At 41.2% G+C, this 17,636-nt stretch overlaps 2 protein-coding genes across 7 annotated transcripts in view; one reads left to right on the top strand and one right to left on the bottom strand.

The window, feature by feature from the left end:
- Positions 1–4,337, bottom strand: part of AP3S1 (adaptor related protein complex 3 subunit sigma 1) — a 77,986-nt gene extending 73,649 nt beyond the window's left edge. For 2 of the 5 annotated variants that reach the window (XR_006714326.1, XM_045486198.1), the window contains exon 1: positions 4,123–4,319. Coding sequence is in view for 4 of the 5 variants with exons in the window: in XM_045486198.1 (XP_045342154.1) it covers positions 4,123–4,191 (69 nt within the window). In the remaining variant the exon portion in view is untranslated. Of the gene's footprint in view, positions 1–4,122 lie in introns of all 5 variants that reach the window. The other 3 variants (XM_045486180.1, XM_045486212.1, XM_045486190.1) reach the window with 3 other exon arrangements.
- A 54-nt stretch (positions 4,338–4,391) lies between these two features.
- ATG12 (autophagy related 12) lies at positions 4,392–17,636 on the top strand. 2 transcript variants are annotated; one of them, XM_045486218.1, is made up of 4 exons: positions 4,392–4,840; positions 8,769–8,905; positions 14,468–14,530; positions 15,863–17,636. In XM_045486218.1, exons 1-4 carry the CDS (start codon positions 4,678–4,680, stop codon positions 15,920–15,922), a joined length of 423 nt encoding a protein of 140 aa, XP_045342174.1. In that variant the 5' UTR covers positions 4,392–4,677; the 3' UTR covers positions 15,923–17,636. The 2 variants fall into 2 exon arrangements, with proteins under 2 accessions (XP_045342174.1, XP_045342176.1); XM_045486220.1 differs by lacking the exons at positions 8,769–8,905; positions 15,863–17,636 and having other exon boundaries at positions 4,402–4,840; positions 14,468–14,529.

Genomic DNA, 17,636 nt, shown 5'->3' with positions numbered 1-17,636 from the left:
AAAAAAAACCCACTTTTACTTTACTTAAAGCGATATGTCAGGGTTTATTAATAACACAGGAATGAAAACCCAAGGGTTTTATTTGTTTGATGGCTATGTAAAAATATATCTGGCTTATGAACTACACATCCCATTAGTCCTTTATAGTAATATACAAATGCCGCCAGGCAAATATTAAAAGACTAAAGTTTATTGTTGCCAAGTTGCTGGGGCTAAACATCAATTAAAGAAACAATTAAACCAAGGAAAACGTCTGAACTTCTGCAGTCATAGCTCAAGGATACAGAGGGCAAAAACAAGAAATGATGACATTCTGAGTCCACCCTTGAATTCTTAATATGTGACTCCAGCAGGATGAATCAAAAACTTCAGTTTAGCAAAATAGGTGTGTGACTTCATATACATCAAACCTCACAGCAGTGTGAAGGAACAATCAAATCTAAAAATCTACTACAGCAGGAAACGGAAGTCTGCACTACTAAAGGGTAAAGATGAACAAATAAATTGTTGTATCATGAGGAACGATAAACAGGGAATGGAAATTCAGTGCAGTAAGGGAAACTGGTTGGCAAATGGTTCAACAGTTTTCAAACTGCTCACTGCTAAACCCCTTTACTGTTGGACTCAAAACTCTGCATCTTATCAGGACCTCACTCGTAGGTACTGCTTAATAAATTAAACTCAAAACTGTCAATCTTATTGAACATACACTTCTCAGAAACTTCTTCAACTTAAAACAGAAATAGTTTAAGTAACAGCTATTCCACCATTGCTTTTATCCTGAAGGCATGAATTCTTTTCGTTTTTGTTTTTTTTTTAATGCTTATTTATTTTTGAGAGAGAGATACAGAGCGTGAGTGGGGAAGGGACAGGGAGAGAGGGAGACACAGAATCCGAAGCAGGCTCCGGACTCTGAGCTGTCAACACAGAGTCCAACGTAGGGCTCAAACTCCCCAACTGTGAGATCATGACCAGAGCCAAAGTCAGAGGCTTAAACAAGTCACCCAGGTGGCCCTGAAGGCATGAATTCTTAAAACCTCTAGTTAATGAAGGACAAAAGGCTAAAAGTTGGAAGGAGCCCTAGGAAGTCACTTCTAATCCAGACTCCATATTAAGCTAGGAGAATCTAATGAATCCGTTGAACAAAGATTTTTGAGAACTTTCTATATTCAAAATTCAATGGTGATTGCTGGGGGTGACACAAATATATCTCAAACCTGATCCCTTCGCTCAAGGAACCTATAGGATGCCCCCAAGGAATTACACGCTGTGAAACTAAATATTATACCATTAAGATAAAAATAAAATCCTAAGAACCACGCGGAGTCATCCAGCAAGATAAAAAAGGTTCAGGAAATGTTTAAGTGATGTTTGAGTTAAATGGGGAACAAGAGGTCAAGTCTGGACATCTGGCAATAGAAGAGAAGGACATTCCAGGCAGTGAGAAAAGAATAAACTCGGAAGCCCTACAAAAATACACCTTGTTTCCAAGGACTCTTTCCTTGCACAGTCTGCTTGGGCCACACCAGTTTTCTTGGTGTTCTGGATCTTCAAATAGGCATTCCATCCTCAGGGCCTTTGCATCTGCTGCTTCCTCTGCCAGGAATGATCTTCCCTCAGATACCCACAAGGCTGGCCTTCTTACCTCCTTCAAGGCTTTGCTCAAACATCACCCTCTCAGTGAGAAGTTCCACAACTACCCTATTTTAAACAGTCATCCTTGTGTTCCCTATCACCCCTATCACCCTTCCCTGCTTTATTTTTTCCACAGCACTTACTACCATCTGACACAGTATGTACTCTATGTATTGGCTTTGTCCGCCCCCTGCCAAAAGAGAAGTTGTTCATTTCCAGATTTTAAAACACCACCTGGACACGGTAGGCATGAAATGAATATATGCTGACAAACTGGCTAATGGAATAAACGCATAAAAAAGATTTCTGCCCTCAAACAGGTTATGATCTAGTAGAAGCAAATAATTATGTTACATCATTCTTTTCTTTTTTAATGTTTATTTTTGAGAGAGAGCACACAAGTGGGGGAGGGATAGAGACAGAGACACAGAATCCAAAGCAGGCTCCATCCAGGCTCTGAGCTGCCAGCACAGAGCCTGACACGGGCTCGAATCTGCTGACCGCGAGATCATGACCTGGGCTGAAGCCACACGCTTAACTGACTGAGCTGCCCAGGTGCCCCCATGTTACATTATTCTTGAAAGACAAAAACATAGTTGGCAGAACCCAATTTCTAAAAGACTGATGCACAGAAGCAGCTCCTGGCATCCCCACTTCTACATGTCCAGAGAGCGCTAGGCTCTTCTGTGCACACCTCTTAGCTCCCTTCCCCCAGTAACACTGTCACTAATGCAATGGCCAAAAATGGCACCAGAGTTGCCACTGCTGCCAGAAGTGTCTCTTCCCACATTAACCTTCACTGTTACCCCTAAGCAAAAGCAAAAAGTATTTCTGATCCATTTTTGGATCAGAGAAACATGTATTCTTGGATTTCCAAATTAAATACATTTTTTCTGCAGATGCTTAAATACTGCACCACATGAGTGGTTACACTGACATTACGGATTTGCAAGAAACCTAACTGTTTTGAATAATGATTATTAAGTGTAAGTATGAAAAAACACATCTTTGATTTCTGTTTCTCTATTGCAACGTAGCTTTTCTATGCTGCAAATGGACAGCCAACGCAATATGGTTAAGAAAAAGATGGGTAACAATGTAAAGTTAAGGGCATTTTTTTTTCCCCAGTCAGAAGGATCGACTACCATTTTATTCTGGGTTAACAATGTTGAGTTCGCGACTAGAGCACAAGTATTTGAATTATACTACACTAAAACCAAACAGGAAGAGGAGAAAATATTCTTTCTCGCTAGCAAAAGCAAAACCACTTAAGAAAATGAGGAATAAGCTCAAGATTTCTCACTTCGACTAACACCTCCACAGACTGCATTATCATTTTCAGCAAAGTGACATTTTCACATTTAATTTTTAACGGCAGCAATCCTTTCCATCTGGGCTTTATCTGCAGAGAAGTGTTAGCCTTGGCACAAGTTCAATCTTTAGTTGAAAGTCCATTTCTGACTATGAGCAAAGCGCCCCAATAGTTGTACCCCTACATTAATCCTTACCCTGACAGCTCAATGTTATGTTTTACCTGGGGGTGAATTTTGCCCCCAGATGGGCACAAATTGATTGAAGGGTCTGTAACCCTTCCTCAATCATTGATAAATTACTTATCCTTACTCCCTTAAAACCTCCTGCGTTTTCTTCAACAACATTTACACTTGTCAAAGAGTTTCAGGAATGTAACTATTCCTCCTAAATGGGAGAAAAGCTACAAACGAGGGCAAATTCCCTTCGGCCGGGAACTGCCAGACCAGCAGGCTGACATCGTTAACTTTCAGGTAGAGAGAGTCAACCGTTCTCAGCGGCCAAACGTCGCCGGTTATTGCAGGACCTAATTTACAGCCACTAGGGGAGAAGCCCGAGCGAAAGGTTAGGTCCTCACTTCTCTTCTCTTCTTTAATAAGGAGACACCTGAAAGTCACACCGGGCGGCCGTTGGCTGTATGGCAACACAAGGGAGAGACCGCACAGAGCGAGCGCCCGGCTGATCGCAGGAAGCCCAAGTTCCTGCGCGACCAGAGGATTACGGGGGGAAAACAGAAGCCTCTCTGTGCACAGGAGGAGAGAAAGAAGTCGACCAGGAAAGGCAGCGAGTCGGGGAGGTGGGGCTCGGCGCGCACAGAAGCCGCGGGCGGCAGGAAGGCCGGGGCTCCGCCGGGTGGGCTCGAGGGCACAGGTGGGCTGCGGCCGCCCCACCGCCGAGGGCCCTGCGCCGGGCAGTCCCCCGGGCCTCGCCCGCGCCGCCGGGGAGACACCCACACAGACGGGCGGAGGAGCCGCCTGGGCAGAGCCCCGTCGGAGCACGGGAGCGCGGAGGGAGGTGAGCACCTAGCTCACGCCCGGTGGGAAGCTGACAGCCCGGGAAGCGCGAGGCGGCCGGGGCGCGCGACGGGCCGAGGCGCGCCTGAGGGGGTCGCCCTGAGGGCGCTGCCAGCCGCCAACGACTCCCCCTCTCGCGGATCGGCGGCGGCGGGATACTCACGTAGGGCTGGTAGAACTTGGAGAGCCGCGGCTTCCCGTGGTTGTTGAAGATGAGTATCGCCTTGATCATGGCTGAGCCGGGCCGACCGGGTGGGCGCTGGGGGCCAGGGCGGGGGCGGGCGCGCGAGCCTCGCCTCGGGATCTCGCCGGCGATCCTTCCCCACCCGCCCCCTCCCGCACGCGCGCGCGCGCGCTCCCGAGCCGCGGGGCGGGGTCTGGGCGGGGCCGGGGCGGGGCCGGCGTGAAGGGAAGCGGAAACATCTCCAGCCCCGAGCCCGCGTGTCGGACAGGCGCTTGCGCGCTTGGCGGGGCGCGGGTACGTGGTTCAGTGACTCCTTCCGGGGGCTGTTGCTGTGAGAAAACCGTAGTTGCGGTATTAAGAGTCAGGGCTCTGCGACAGGTTCCACATAGAGGACCAACCGGCAACTCCAACTAGCCCCGTTGGGTTGGGTCGTCCCCGCCTACTCTGGCGCCTCCGTAGCGACGCCCTCGGCGTAAAGCCCGCCCACTGCACGCGCTGAGCCACCACTTCCGCCCTCGCCTTCCACTGAGCAAGATGGCTGAGGAGCCGGAGTCTGCGCTGCAGCTCCCTCCTTCAAGTACTACTGATGGCGAAGGACCTACGGAGGTCTCCCCAGAAACAGCCACTCCGGAGCCTCCTTCTTCCGCTGCAGTCTCCCCAGGAACAGAGGAACCTGCCGGCGACACCAAGAAAAAAAGTAATTTTGAGAGCAGTTTCTTTCTAGGCAGTGGCGGGAGGCTTAGAGTGCGTCCGACTAGGTCCCTGGCGGCCAATAAAGAAGCAAAATTTAGAGGAGGGCTGGTCCCAGGCGTGGCTTTTGACCTGTCAGGAGAGAGGAAGTGTAGTTTTCGGCTTTCGAGACCTTTGAGTCGAGTCCTTCTCTAGAAAGCCATCTCTGGACGCACCTTAGCAGTGTGGTACCGGTTCTTGGCTGCCACGGTACTTACTACACTGCCTTCGACTCTTCGTTTCAGTTGTTCAGACTGCGAAGTCGTTGAAGATGGAAGCCGAGTGGGATCTCGGTGGCTCCAGGCTTTTAGTATGTATGGGACCTAATTATTTGATTAACGACTTATGGTGATAGGAATGGACGGTGATAGGGATGGTCGGTAGCAAGCCTGGATTCGAATCCACGCCTTCCGGGCGGTTCGCTATTTTTTGTACCAACGGCGCGCGAATTCACTCCTTGTACCAAAAAACTAAAATTTGATCAAGGATAAAGAATGTTCAAAGAAAACCAAAGGCATAAGCATCGCCTCCCCCACCCCCCCCCCCCAGCCCATTTTGGAACCTTTATAAGCGACTCATTTCATTGCTTGAACCCTCAACCCTTCATTGCTTGAGAATTGGTTTGTCATTGTAAAATACGGAAAATCCTAACGAAATCACTTGTCCTCGAGCACTGTATGTAGAGTTGCAGATGAAAAAGGACTTAAATCAGCAATTACGATTCGGATCATTTGACCCTGGGCCTCAGACCGTTTTTCTCACTCCAGAATTTTAAATATGGGTATGGTATGTTTTCTACTTCCTGATCTCACAGCCTCTCAATAGAACTTCATTCAGTTGCTGTTGCTTTTGGAGGATTACTCTCCCAGCACTGTCTCCCTTTTAAGTCAGATCGCTGTTACATTTGTGGAAAACTTGTTCTGTTATTTCCACATGATACATTAGCAGAGAAACAGAAACCTAAGATTGTTTGTGTAGATTACCGCTAGAATCTTTATTTCTGAAGAATTCCGTGGTTTTTATGGATTCTTGCTATTTTTTTTCCTTCATTTTTACTGTAAGCAGGAATAGACTTTTCAAAGGTTCTTTTGTTTTTTGGCTTTAACAGCCTTAGTCAAAAGCTTACTACTTGATCCTGAAGATAGCTGAGTAAAACAGAGGCGAAAAAAAGCAATGGCTCACAACCCAGATATGGACTCGGGGTTATATGGCATGTTTTCTTTGGTCTACATAGTTGGGTGGGTGGTTTTTGTTTTGTTTTGTTTTTCTTTAAACCACCTTTGGAAGATCCTATTTTCATTTTCTGGCTCTTGGAAACATTGGAGTTTGCCTCTGTGATGTAAAACTTAGCTGCTAGCTGTTGAATTTCTACCCTGAAGTTGTCCTTTTTTTGAGGATCTCTTCTGGTGAAAGAAGCTTCAGTATTTCATATGATCCACTTTGTTTTAATCTACAGAAGAATAAAGATTCTTGAAGCTCACCAAGGTTGTTGGTCCTTAGGAACTCATTAGGATGTCCTGGGAGAACTTTTGAACATACCAATGCCCTGCTTTCAAAAGATTCTCATTTAATTGATATTAGATACCTGTATTCTTGTAAATGTTCTCCTAGTTGATTCTAATACATAGCTAGGGTTGAGAACTCTAGGCAAATCACATGTAGAATTTTAAAAAAGAAGAAGTTAAGGTATAACTACAATAAGTAACTTTCCCTTCTCTAGCTTCTTGCCCTCCCACTCTTGTTCCTTCAGCAGCATATGTAACTCACAATATTTTCTGCTTCACTTTACTGAAATTCCCAATTACAACTGACTTATTGATAGTCCCCACGGAATTAGGGGAGGTATGGACGGTGAATCCACCAAAATCTTCTGTTACCTCCCAATTCATCCCTATTTAGGTAACTGAAGCCATAATTATTATATGGAAAAAGGAAGATAAACTTTATCAGAAAGATAAGTTGTATGTGTTCTGTGTTCTAGGTGCCTTCATTCCAGGGGTAAGCTTGAGAAATTGATTTCAGTGACCTGGTGGAAATCTCCATCCATTTTTAATACCAAAGAATGAGACAAGAAGGATGTAATAGAAGAGAGCTAACTTTAGGGGGCAGCAGTACACTACTTTGCTTCCATTGTTACTTTTGATTGTAGATGTCTGGGTTTTGTTTGTGTTTTGTTTTTTTGTTTTAAGCAAAGTAACTTTAGGAAAAAGGTTCATAGTCTTTGCATTATTAGCACTGTTGTATTTTGTATTATTGAAACGATTTCTCTATCTGAAATTATCTAGTACTTTCTTTTTAATACTGTTACTTTCCTTTATTAAGTTTATTGTGGAAAACTTGGTGGTTACAAAAAGCACAAATCAAATCAAATGATCGTCTATAATGTCACTACTGAGAAGTAGCATTTTGGTGCATATTTCACATTTACGTGAGGATGTGTGATGGTTTTAATGAAATCAATATCCTATTATACATGCTGTTTTATATTTAGTGCATTTTGATAAGTCATGCTGTTAAATATGCTTTTATAATATGTTTCTCTAATGGCTGCTTAATCCTAAGGTCCAGTAAGTATGAGCTGATATTGCTCTGAGTACTTTACACATATTAACTCATTTAATCCTGCCAACCTTATGAGGTAGATGATGATACCGTTTTACAAATGGAGAAACTGTGGCACAGAGAGATTAAAAAGCTTATCCATGGGGTGCCTGAGTGACTCAGTAGATTGAGCGTCTGACTCTTGATCTCAGCTCAGGTAATGGTCTCACAGTTTGTGGGTTCAAGCCCTGTGTCAGGCTCTGTGTTGACAGTGTGGTGCCTACCTTGGATTCTCTCTCTCCCTCTCAGTCTCTGCCCCTTCCCTGTGTGTTCTCTCTCTCTCACCTTCTCTCTCTCAAAATAAATAAATAAATAAAAGTTTATCCAGATATATATACCTAGCAAGTAGCAGAGCCAGGATTTTGAATCCAAGGAGTTTAGAATGTGTATACTTTACTATATTATTTAAATTTTATCAGAGAGTGTAATATCCTTTATTTAGCCAATCTCTTCTAAATATCCTTGCTACATATTTAGGTTTACCAGGTTTTTTTGTTTGTTTCTATAAAAATGAATTCTTCAGTAAAAGTGAAATCCTTCTAAGTGACTCTTCACATCTTATATTTTCTTAGATTAGATTCCTAGAAGTGTTGCTGAGTCAAAACATATCTTAAGCACTTTGATTTGGTTTTTTTTTTTTTTTCAACGTTTATTTATTTTTGGGACAGAGAGAGACAGAGCATGAACGGGGGAGGGGCAGAGAGAGAGGGAGACACAGAATCGGAAACAGGCTCCAGGCTCTGAGCCATCAGCCCAGAGCCTGACGCGGGGCTCGAACTCACGGACCGCGAGATCTTGACCTGGCTGAAGTCAGACACTTAACCGACTGCGCCACCCAGGCGCCCCAAGCACTTTGATTTGTATTACCATAATACTTTCCAGAAAAGGTATATGTACCATTTTGTTTTCCCAACAGTAATGTCTACACAGTTACTGTAATTTTACTAGTTTGGTTGATGAAAAAGGCCGTGACATTATCATAAAGATTTTTTTCGTATTTTTATTGACCAAATATTTACATTTATTCTCTTTGGAATTGCCCGTTATGTCCAAATACATTTTAAAGGTCAGTTTCATGGGGAAACCTTTGTGGGACTGTAGAATCACGGGAAAGAATCCACAAAAGTATGATGTAAAAGAATATCGCCTAACATTTCTACGTCTTGGACATCCCTCCAGTATCATAAATACACAAACGTGTGTAGATTAAAGGTTTAAGTTTTCTGAAGTCTTTTATATTGCATTCTCTTTGGATGCTCAGTATAATTGCCAGTATTTTTTTTTTTCTTTGACAGTTGATGTCCTCTTGAAGGCTGTGGGAGACACCCCTATAATGAAAACAAAGAAGTGGGCTGTAGAGCGAACCCGAACCATTCAAGGACTCATTGACTTCATCAAAAAATTCCTTAAGCTTGTGGCCTCTGAACAGTTGGTATGAAAGCAACAGTGATCATTTGCCTACATAAACTCACATTAGTTCCTAGGCAACCACAAATAATTGTTGTATACCGAGATGTTGGTGGAATTTCTGTACTTTATTAAATTCTCTGGGGAATCCCAAAATGAAATGAATTTTAGATTTGCTTTTACATTGTGAACCAGTTTTGTACCTACTATATTGGTAGTTTTTCTCAGTCACTGAATGCCCATGCAGAAAGATCTCTCATAGAACATTAGTACAGAAAAATTCTGGTGTTTTTTTTTTTTTTTATATTTATTTTGTTATCAATGTTTCTTTCTTCCCAGTATTCTTGAGGTAAGCAATATATTTTTGCCACATATCATCGAAGAACTAAGAGAGATACCTATTTCATAATACAGTACTTTGTGGTAGCATTTGTAAGGATTAATATTTTAAATGCCACTGGTTTTTAACTTAGTATTTGACTACAGAAATGTGAATGTCTCCAGGCATTTGGTATTTTTTTGTCACATAGTAGTATATAAGATCCCTTTATCTGCATATCACAATCTTAGTATTAATACAGATAGTGTATGAGTGGATAGGTAATTGAAGAATCACTAAGTATTTTTAAAATACAAATTAAGAGTTTGTATGTATTAGTGTTGGGGAGGGATAGAGTTGCTTGTAAACTTAGGAGTGAGAATGCATAAGATGAGTGAATTAATTTATTAAAGTGGAATGTGTTGGAATATATTTCTGCCATTAAAGAGGAAGAAACAGATCTAAGAGTTTGGCTAGAAGTGGCTCTCATGAAAGGTTTATAGGCACAAAAGTAAGTGCAAGGTAGGTCAATCACTAGAAGTTATTTGAGACAGGAATAGCATAAAACCAAGGATTCTTCCAGAGGAAGTTGCCTTTGTGACCAATGACAGTACGTAAAGCATCTGTTTTATAAGAATGCCATATAGAATTTAATTAAATAAATGCCAGAGATGGGCACAAGATTATAGTGTCATCCACATGCATATGGTAGCAGAGGACCTTGCCTAGACTCCAAGTCTAAATGGAAAAATTAGGGAATGAGGACCTAATACTTAAAAGAAATGAGCAGAGGCTGTCTCTACTAAGGGTGCAGCCTGAAGGGATGGTGAAATAGAAACCCAGAGGAGTACCAAATAAGGCATTACTATTAGAAATTAATGAATACAAAATGAAATGATGCTGTGTTCTATGTTAATGTTAGACTCTTGACTCTTTGTATTGCCTATATCCAGTAATCTGAAAGGACCTGATAGATATCAGTATGTATTAGGTTGAACCACATAAAATTGTCATCAGTCAACCACTGTAACATGTAAAAATAGCAGTTTCGTATGGTTTGACTTTAAACCTTTGTAGTGAATCTGATTAGTTCTTCCCATTTCAGCAGTAGGAAAAAAAAAGTAGAATCATTTTGTCACTTTCCTCAATTAAAGTAGAACTCACATCTGACTTTCATCCGGGTGTACCCCACATTATTTTAAGTAAAATGGATGTTATTTTAAGCAAAGTGGTGTCAGAGGTGTCATCAAGTTTCCAAATTCCCACAAAAACAGAGTCGACTAGATACCAAAACCAAAAAACGTTGATCAGTATTTATAACAAAATTGGATGACGGGCACCTGGGTGGCTTAGTCGGTTAAGCTTCCAACTTCAGCTCAGGTCTGTCCCTCCCTGACTCATGCTTTGCCTGCCTCTCTCTCTCAAAAATAAACAAACAGTAAAAAAAAAAAAAAAAAAAAAAAAAAAATTGGGGACACTTAGGTGGCTTAGTTGGTTGAGCGTCTGACTTCGCCTCAGGTCTTGATCTCACGGTTCATGAGTTCGAACCCCATGTCAGGCTCCATGCTGACAGCTCAGAGCCTGGACCCTGCTTCGGATTTTGTGTCTCCCTCTCTTTCTGCCCTTCCCCCATTCATGCTCACTCTCTCTCTCTCTCTCAAAAATAAATAAAAACATTTTTAAACATTAAAAAAAAAAAAAACTGGATGACAGAGTATCCTTATGAACCCTAAAATGCATGGTATCAGCAAATATGCCGGGAGAAGCATGGAAGCAACAGATTGGTATCTGACAACACTGGGAAAAGGAGAACCTGAAAATAGCCAACAAGTATCCCCTGGAAAGTGGAGCAGGTCAGTTTAAGAATGGTAGCTGAACCTGAGAGGGTCCTCTCCAGTAGCAGGTGATTACATATGTATCAATGCTAAGGAGGACTGAAGGGGCTGGAACAGTCTAGCTCCAAAGAGCTGTCAAAACAGACTCAGTGGGGCTCCTCTACTGAGGAAGAGCTTCTGGAAGTGAAACAAAATTGATCAGGGTAACAACCTGAGAGAAGAGAGAAAGACCAGATCAAAGTGGAGAGGAACAGCGGAAAGCTCAAAGTTGAAGAAAACAAATTATATATAAAAGTAAGCAATAGAGAAGTACAAAGCTCAAGTCCCATACAATGTTACAAGAAAATAATGACATTCCTGAAGACCAAGGCATGCCAGAAAGATGTGCCTGTGATAGAAGTCAATAACTAACTTATTTCAAAACGAGCTAAAAGACATTAAGAAAACCATAATCAGCATCAGTAAAACTCAAGTGAAGTGACAGAGCTAAGGAAAAGATTTATAAATAAAAGTTATTTCAGAAATGGAGATTTAAGTAGAAGAAACATAAAAGCAGATAACAGATAATGCTTTAGGAAAAGTAGAAGGCAAAAACCAATTTTTTAAATGAAAAAAATGAAGGTAGAAAAGATTTCAGAAAAGGTGGCAAGGGCGCCTGGGTGGTTCAGTCGGTTGAGGGTCTCGTGGTTCATGAGTTCGAGCCCCGCGTCAGGCTCTGTGCTGCCAGCTCAGAGCCTGGGGCCTGCTTCAGATTTTGTGTCTCCCTCTCTCCCCCTCCCCTACTTGCGTTCTCTCTTTCTCTCTCTCTCTCTCTCTCTCTCTCTCTCTCTCTCTCTCTCAAACATAAATAAGAAAAGGTGGCAAATGGTGAGTATGAGCAAAGGAGAGCGAACATATGGTTAACGGGTCCCTGAGAAAGCAAAGCAAAGGAACAAAACAATTTAAAACTATAAATCAAAACAATAATTTGAAACCATAAATTTTTTTATTAATGTTTTTTACTTATTTTTGAGAGAGAGAGAGAGCACGAGCAGGGTAGGGACAGAGAGAGAGGGAGAAGCAGAATCCAAAGCAGGCTTCAGGCTTGAACTGTTGGCACAGAGCCTGACACTGGGCCTGAACCCATGAGACCATGACCTGAGCCGAAGTCGGACCTTAATTGAGTGAGCCACCCAGGTGCCCCAAGGAAAATGTCTTAAAAAGATTTGAAACTACATAGTGCAAAAGTGCCTGAGAATATCAACAAAGAATAACAAGTACCCAAGAAACATTCTGGTAAGGTTGTACTACACTTGAAACTAAAAGAAAAAACTCTTTTGCACATACAGGGGAGAAAAAGAGGACATGACTTTGAAAGAAAATTAGTTTATCATCAAGCTTTGACAGCAAAGTTACAAAGAAAGAAAATGTGAGATAAGGATTTTATATGCAACAAAACTGACTTTTAATAGGCACAAACTATTAGCAATGTGCAAGAATTTGGAATTGTCCCCATGAACCCTTCCTGCGGAAGCTACTAGAAAAAAAAACTTCATAACAATGAAAGACTAGTGATTTAAAAACAAAATCAATTTTTAATCTTCCCAGGGCGTCTGGCCAGCTTAGTCAGTTGAGCATCTGATTCTTGATTTCAGCTCCGGTCATGACCCCAGGCCCTGCATCACACTCTGTGCTGGGTGTGGAGCCTGCTTGGGATTCTCTCTCTCTGTCCCTCTGCCCCCCTCCTCTGTGTGCTCACGTGCTCTCTCTCTCTCTCTCTCTCTCTCTCAAATAAAATACATACAATCTTAAATGTTTCTTGAAAAAAAATTTATCTTCTGAAGATGTAGCATTTAACAAAAGATTGCATTTTGAGTTTTGGTTTTTTTTTAATGTTTATTTATTTTTGAGAGAGAGACAGAGACAGAGTGCAAGCAGGGGAGGAGCAGAGAGAGAGGGAGACACAGAATCCAAAGCAGGCTCCAGGCTCCAAGCTGTGAGCACGGAGCCTGATGCAGAGCTCGAACTCATGAACTGCGAGATCATGACCGGAGCCAAAGTCAGATGCTTAACCAACTGAGCCACCCAGGTGCCCCCAAAAGATTGTATTTTTCACATTTTACTTCTGTGGAATTTTTTTTAAGTTTATTTATTTTGAGAGAGAGCGTACACAAGCCAGGGTTAGGGGTAGAGAGAGAAGGAGAGAGAATCCCAAGCAGGCTCTGTGCTGTCAGCACAGTATATGTATGTGTATGTGTATGTGTATGTGTATGTGTATGTGTATGTGTATGTGTATATGTATATGTATATGTACCAGGCACTGATAGGTGATGTGTCTTATCTCATTTTATCTTTTTCAACAGTCCCATGAAGCACAAGTACTGTTATTTTCCACATTTGCAGATAAAGAAACAGGGTGAGAAAGGTTATTTGTATTTGGAGCCAAGATTCAAACCTAGATCCATCTCTGTAGAGCCTCTGTTCTTAGTTACCACACTGTATTGCCTAAGGGAGAAATGGAAGGAACATTTATTCTTGCTATAGCTGGTGATCCACATAGGATCTGATGTTTGGTTGTCTTTTTTTTTTTTTTTCTCCAGTTAAGACTATGCTAAGCCCAGGAAATTTTAGTCTTCAAGTTTGATTACAAAGGAAAATTGAATATGTTACTTGCAAATAGTGTTGTTTGTTTTCTAAAAAGAAAATTATCAAAACCCACTTTGACACCGAGGCCTTTTGTTTCAGTTATCTTCAGAAATGTTTTAAGTACTAGAAATGTTTTAGTAAGAACAGACCACTGAAGCATTGAACAGTGAATCCTTTAAAGAACAGGCTGTAAGGATACTAGGTTTCAGTTACGTTACTTTTTTTTAATCTCATATGGCTGGAAGTGTGACTTAACAGTAGTGGTACTCCACTGATGTTCAGTACTTTTGAGAGTCTTCAAAGGTGATAAAGGTAAAAAAAAAAAAAAAAAAAAAAATGTTTTTAAGTCCAAACATGTGGCATTTATACTCCCATCCCAAAATGCACAAAGTAGCTCAAATATTAGATTTCTTGATTTGGGGCTGTATCTGTGTGGAATTTCCTTAGGAGAAAGCCTGTCTTTAATTATGAGTAAATGGGAAAATTTATATTTCCAGCAATTCCTTGAATAAACCTTCAAATGCTATTTGTAAAGACAGTATTTAAAAGTTTCTCAGTTATAAAAAGTTGGGAGCCACTGTTGTAGGACCAGAAATTTTGTTATGTGTGTTCACCCAGAGGAAAGAGGTGATTGATCTTTATAAAGTTTTCATTGGGTTGACTAACTTATTAGTATTAGAAGGAGTTTAGGGAAGCTTTTTTCACTTGTGAAGACACCTTGAAATAGCTGATTGATTGGAGCACAGAAAAGTATAGATTAATCAGGATACCACTGAACATGAGTCACCTTTTTTCTTCTCTCTTGCAGTTTATTTATGTGAATCAGTCCTTTGCTCCCTCCCCAGACCAGGAGGTTGGAACCCTCTATGAGGTAACACATCAGTGCTTTGTTTTCTTTCTTTCTTTTTTCTTTAATAATTTTTTAATCCTTTTTTTAAAGCATGGCATATATATTTTTTAATTTTTTGCATGTCTTTATTTTTGAGAGAGAGAGACAGAGATAGAGTACTAGCAAGGGAGGGGCAGAGAGAGAGGGAGACACAGACTCTGCAGCAGACTCCAGGCTCTGAGCTGTCAGCACAGAGCCCGACATGGGGCTTGAACTCATGAACTGCGAGATCATGACCTGAGCCGAAGTCAGAGGTTTAACCAACTGAGCCACCCAGGCACCCCTTAATTTTTTTTTTTAATGTTTATTTATTTTTGAGACAGAGAGAGACAGAGCATGAACGGGGGAGGGTCAGAGAGAGGAAGACACAGAATCCGAAACAGGCTCCAGGCTCTGAGCTGTCAGCACAGAGCCCGACGCGGGGCTCGAACTCACGGACCGCGAGATCACGACCTGAGCCGAAGTCGGACGCTTAACCGTCTGAGCCACCCAGGCGCCCCTAATAATTTTTTTTTAAGTTTGTTTATTTTTAAGAGGGAGCATATGTGGGCCTGTGTGCTTGTGCACGGGGACGGGCAAAGAGCGAGGGGGACAGAGGATCTGAAGCAGGCTCTGCACTGACAGCACGGAGCCTGAGAACTCAGCACTGTGAGATCATGACCTGAGCTGAAGGTGGATACCTAACCGACTGGGCCTACCAGGCGCCCAGTGCTTTGTTTTCTTGATGGAGTCTGCACATCTGTATATATTATGTGATCATTAACTGACAACATTTGAAGAGATGATAGGCCATTCTTAGTCGGCGTGAAAGGAGAGATTACTTTCTTGTCATATCTAACACTTTGAACATAGTTGGATCTCAAATTATAGTGATGGGGGAATTAGGAAACGCATAATACAAACAGAAGATGACTGTGAAGTACAGTAAATCCAGATCTGCCTCCCGAGACACTGAAAAGGAAGACAACCCAAGAATGACTTTCTTATCCCGCATTCTTACGGGGGTTACTGGTCCTAATCACTCAAGTGTGCATACTAGCACCACTACTGGAAAACAGTACATACCTTATAGTCAGAGATGGGACAAGGTACTATGCAAGCCCAGCCATGCCTAAAATACTAGGTTTTATTAAATATTTATGATTACTGATATGTGTCTGAGAGTAACCTGGACCTGTGGAAAGAAATAGTCTTATAGATAACTTACGTGTATGAGGAGATTTATAATACATGTAACTTTTTTCTTAGTTTTATCCAGGAATATCAAAAATTGAGTTTAATTTACTGCCTTTTTTTTTTTCTTTTTTTTTGTAGTGTTTTGGCAGTGATGGTAAACTGGTCCTACATTACTGCAAATCTCAGGCCTGGGGATGAAGTACAGAGAAAAAGATCTTGCTACCCAAATGAATCTTCACAAAGGAAACAGCCTTGGAAAAAGTTTTGATACTTGTGACAAGAGACTTGTGTATGTGATCTAGTTAGCATGTATCTACCATGACTTCTGTTTATGCCTAAGGAAATCCATAGAGTAGATGGGCTCACAAAAATGTGATTTGTATTAATACACAAATCATCATAGAAGATTGACTTTAGAGTATACCCATTACTACAGCTCTTGCTCCAAATCTGCCTCCAGTGTGTTGAAAAGGAGACTAAGACTGTAGAAAGCTTCTTCGTTACCAGTTCTCAGTGACTGAAATTGTTTACTTGTCGAATGAACACTCTGCTGATTTTTTCCACTGTAAAAGGCAGTTTACTAAGGGATTCTTTTTGTGTGCATTCAGGGAAGTTCAGTTTGAGGTATGGGTTATGCCTTTTCTCATGTGCATTTAGACCTACGGTGTTAGGAAGTAGGAACAGAGACTGGCTGGCTTTATATCTCACATGGTCCAGTAGGTGGCAGCCTAGCTGGCAGAAACATTTCAGCAGTTTGGTTTTACATTTTTTCCGGATGATAATGGAGGGAAAAAGCGTCTCCTGCTACTTTGTAGCAAACATCTAGCCAAGAGAGCAGGCATGTTGACACACTGGAAGGCTGCTTTAGAGAATGTGCGTGGTTTACAATTATTTTAGTGGGAAACGGAAGGAATTTTACAAATTCTGGACAACTGAGTCATACAGCACTTCAGTCCTATCATTTAAGGAGTGTGAGTCCTAATGGTTGTAACTGTGGTGTCATTTTGTGTCTTATTTTTACAATGTCAAAAGCATTTAATGAGTAAAGCCAGGAACATCTTTGAGTTTTTTTATAATCCATTTTCTACCCTGAAAATGCTCAAAGAATAATGGATAGCCTTAGGTTTTTTGTGTATTTCATTCTATGACTAAAAGTACCATTTTTCCTGATGCTGTAAGACTGGTAATTCTTACAGGTGAGATTCTGTATTTTATCATTCTGTACTATAATGGTAATGCACCATTTCAAAAAAGCATTCCAATAAATGGATTGGAATGTTCAAACAGGAGCTAATACATGGATGAGAATTCTGAGTGTTTATTTTCAAAAGTAATTATGATTTTGTCAAAAGACTTTGAACTACACTTCTGTCCCTTAAATCCCACAATGTACTTTATGGTTAATGATCTGCCATATGTTAGCATCAGGGTATGCTAAGGAACAGTTCAGTTTACAGTGATGCAATCACTCTTTGGTACTCATTTTTCTGCCCAAGAATGAATTCTTAAGTCTCCGTATACTGATGTCCCTGTGTACTAAATTAATATAGCTAGGAGTTAGCTCTGGAATAATACAGGGTGAATTATGCAAATTTATCTTGTAAGACTGGGGAAGAAATTTATATATATGTTGAAAGCTGGGAAGGGTATTATTTTTGAGTCAAATAAGTTGGATATGGAAAAGATCTATTCTCTAGCTTTATCCACTTATAGTTACTGAAGGGTATGGGTATATTTATTTATATGTGTGTATGTAGCAAAAATGTGTTTAAATTACATTAAATTTGCCATTGAGGTTTCGGATAGAATATTTACTACCTCAGCATTGAAAACTGCTTGAGTTTGACTTTGTGACATCAACTTAATTATTCTTTTTTGATCTAAATAACAATTAAATCTAAGGTTAGCTAAA

The sequence above is a fragment of the Leopardus geoffroyi genome, chromosome A1, assembly GCF_018350155.1.
Source record: "Leopardus geoffroyi isolate Oge1 chromosome A1, O.geoffroyi_Oge1_pat1.0, whole genome shotgun sequence".
Classification (NCBI taxonomy): domain Eukaryota; kingdom Metazoa; phylum Chordata; class Mammalia; order Carnivora; family Felidae; genus Leopardus; species Leopardus geoffroyi.
This window is presented reverse-complemented; position numbering and strand designations above follow the sequence as displayed.

What these genes read in the sequence shown, in the direction of transcription:
- ATG12 (XM_045486218.1), top strand. Translation starts at nt 4,678, where the DNA reads ATGGCTGAGGAGCCGGAGTCTGCGCTGCAGCTCCCTCCTTCAAGTACT. An exon ending in CGGCGACACCAAGAAAAAAA is followed by an intron (nt 4,841 to 8,768) that starts GTAATTTTGAGA and finishes TTTCTTTGACAG; the next exon opens with TTGATGTCCTCTTGAAGGCT. An exon ending in TTGTGGCCTCTGAACAGTTG is followed by an intron (nt 8,906 to 14,467) that starts GTATGAAAGCAA and finishes TCTCTCTTGCAG; the next exon opens with TTTATTTATGTGAATCAGTC.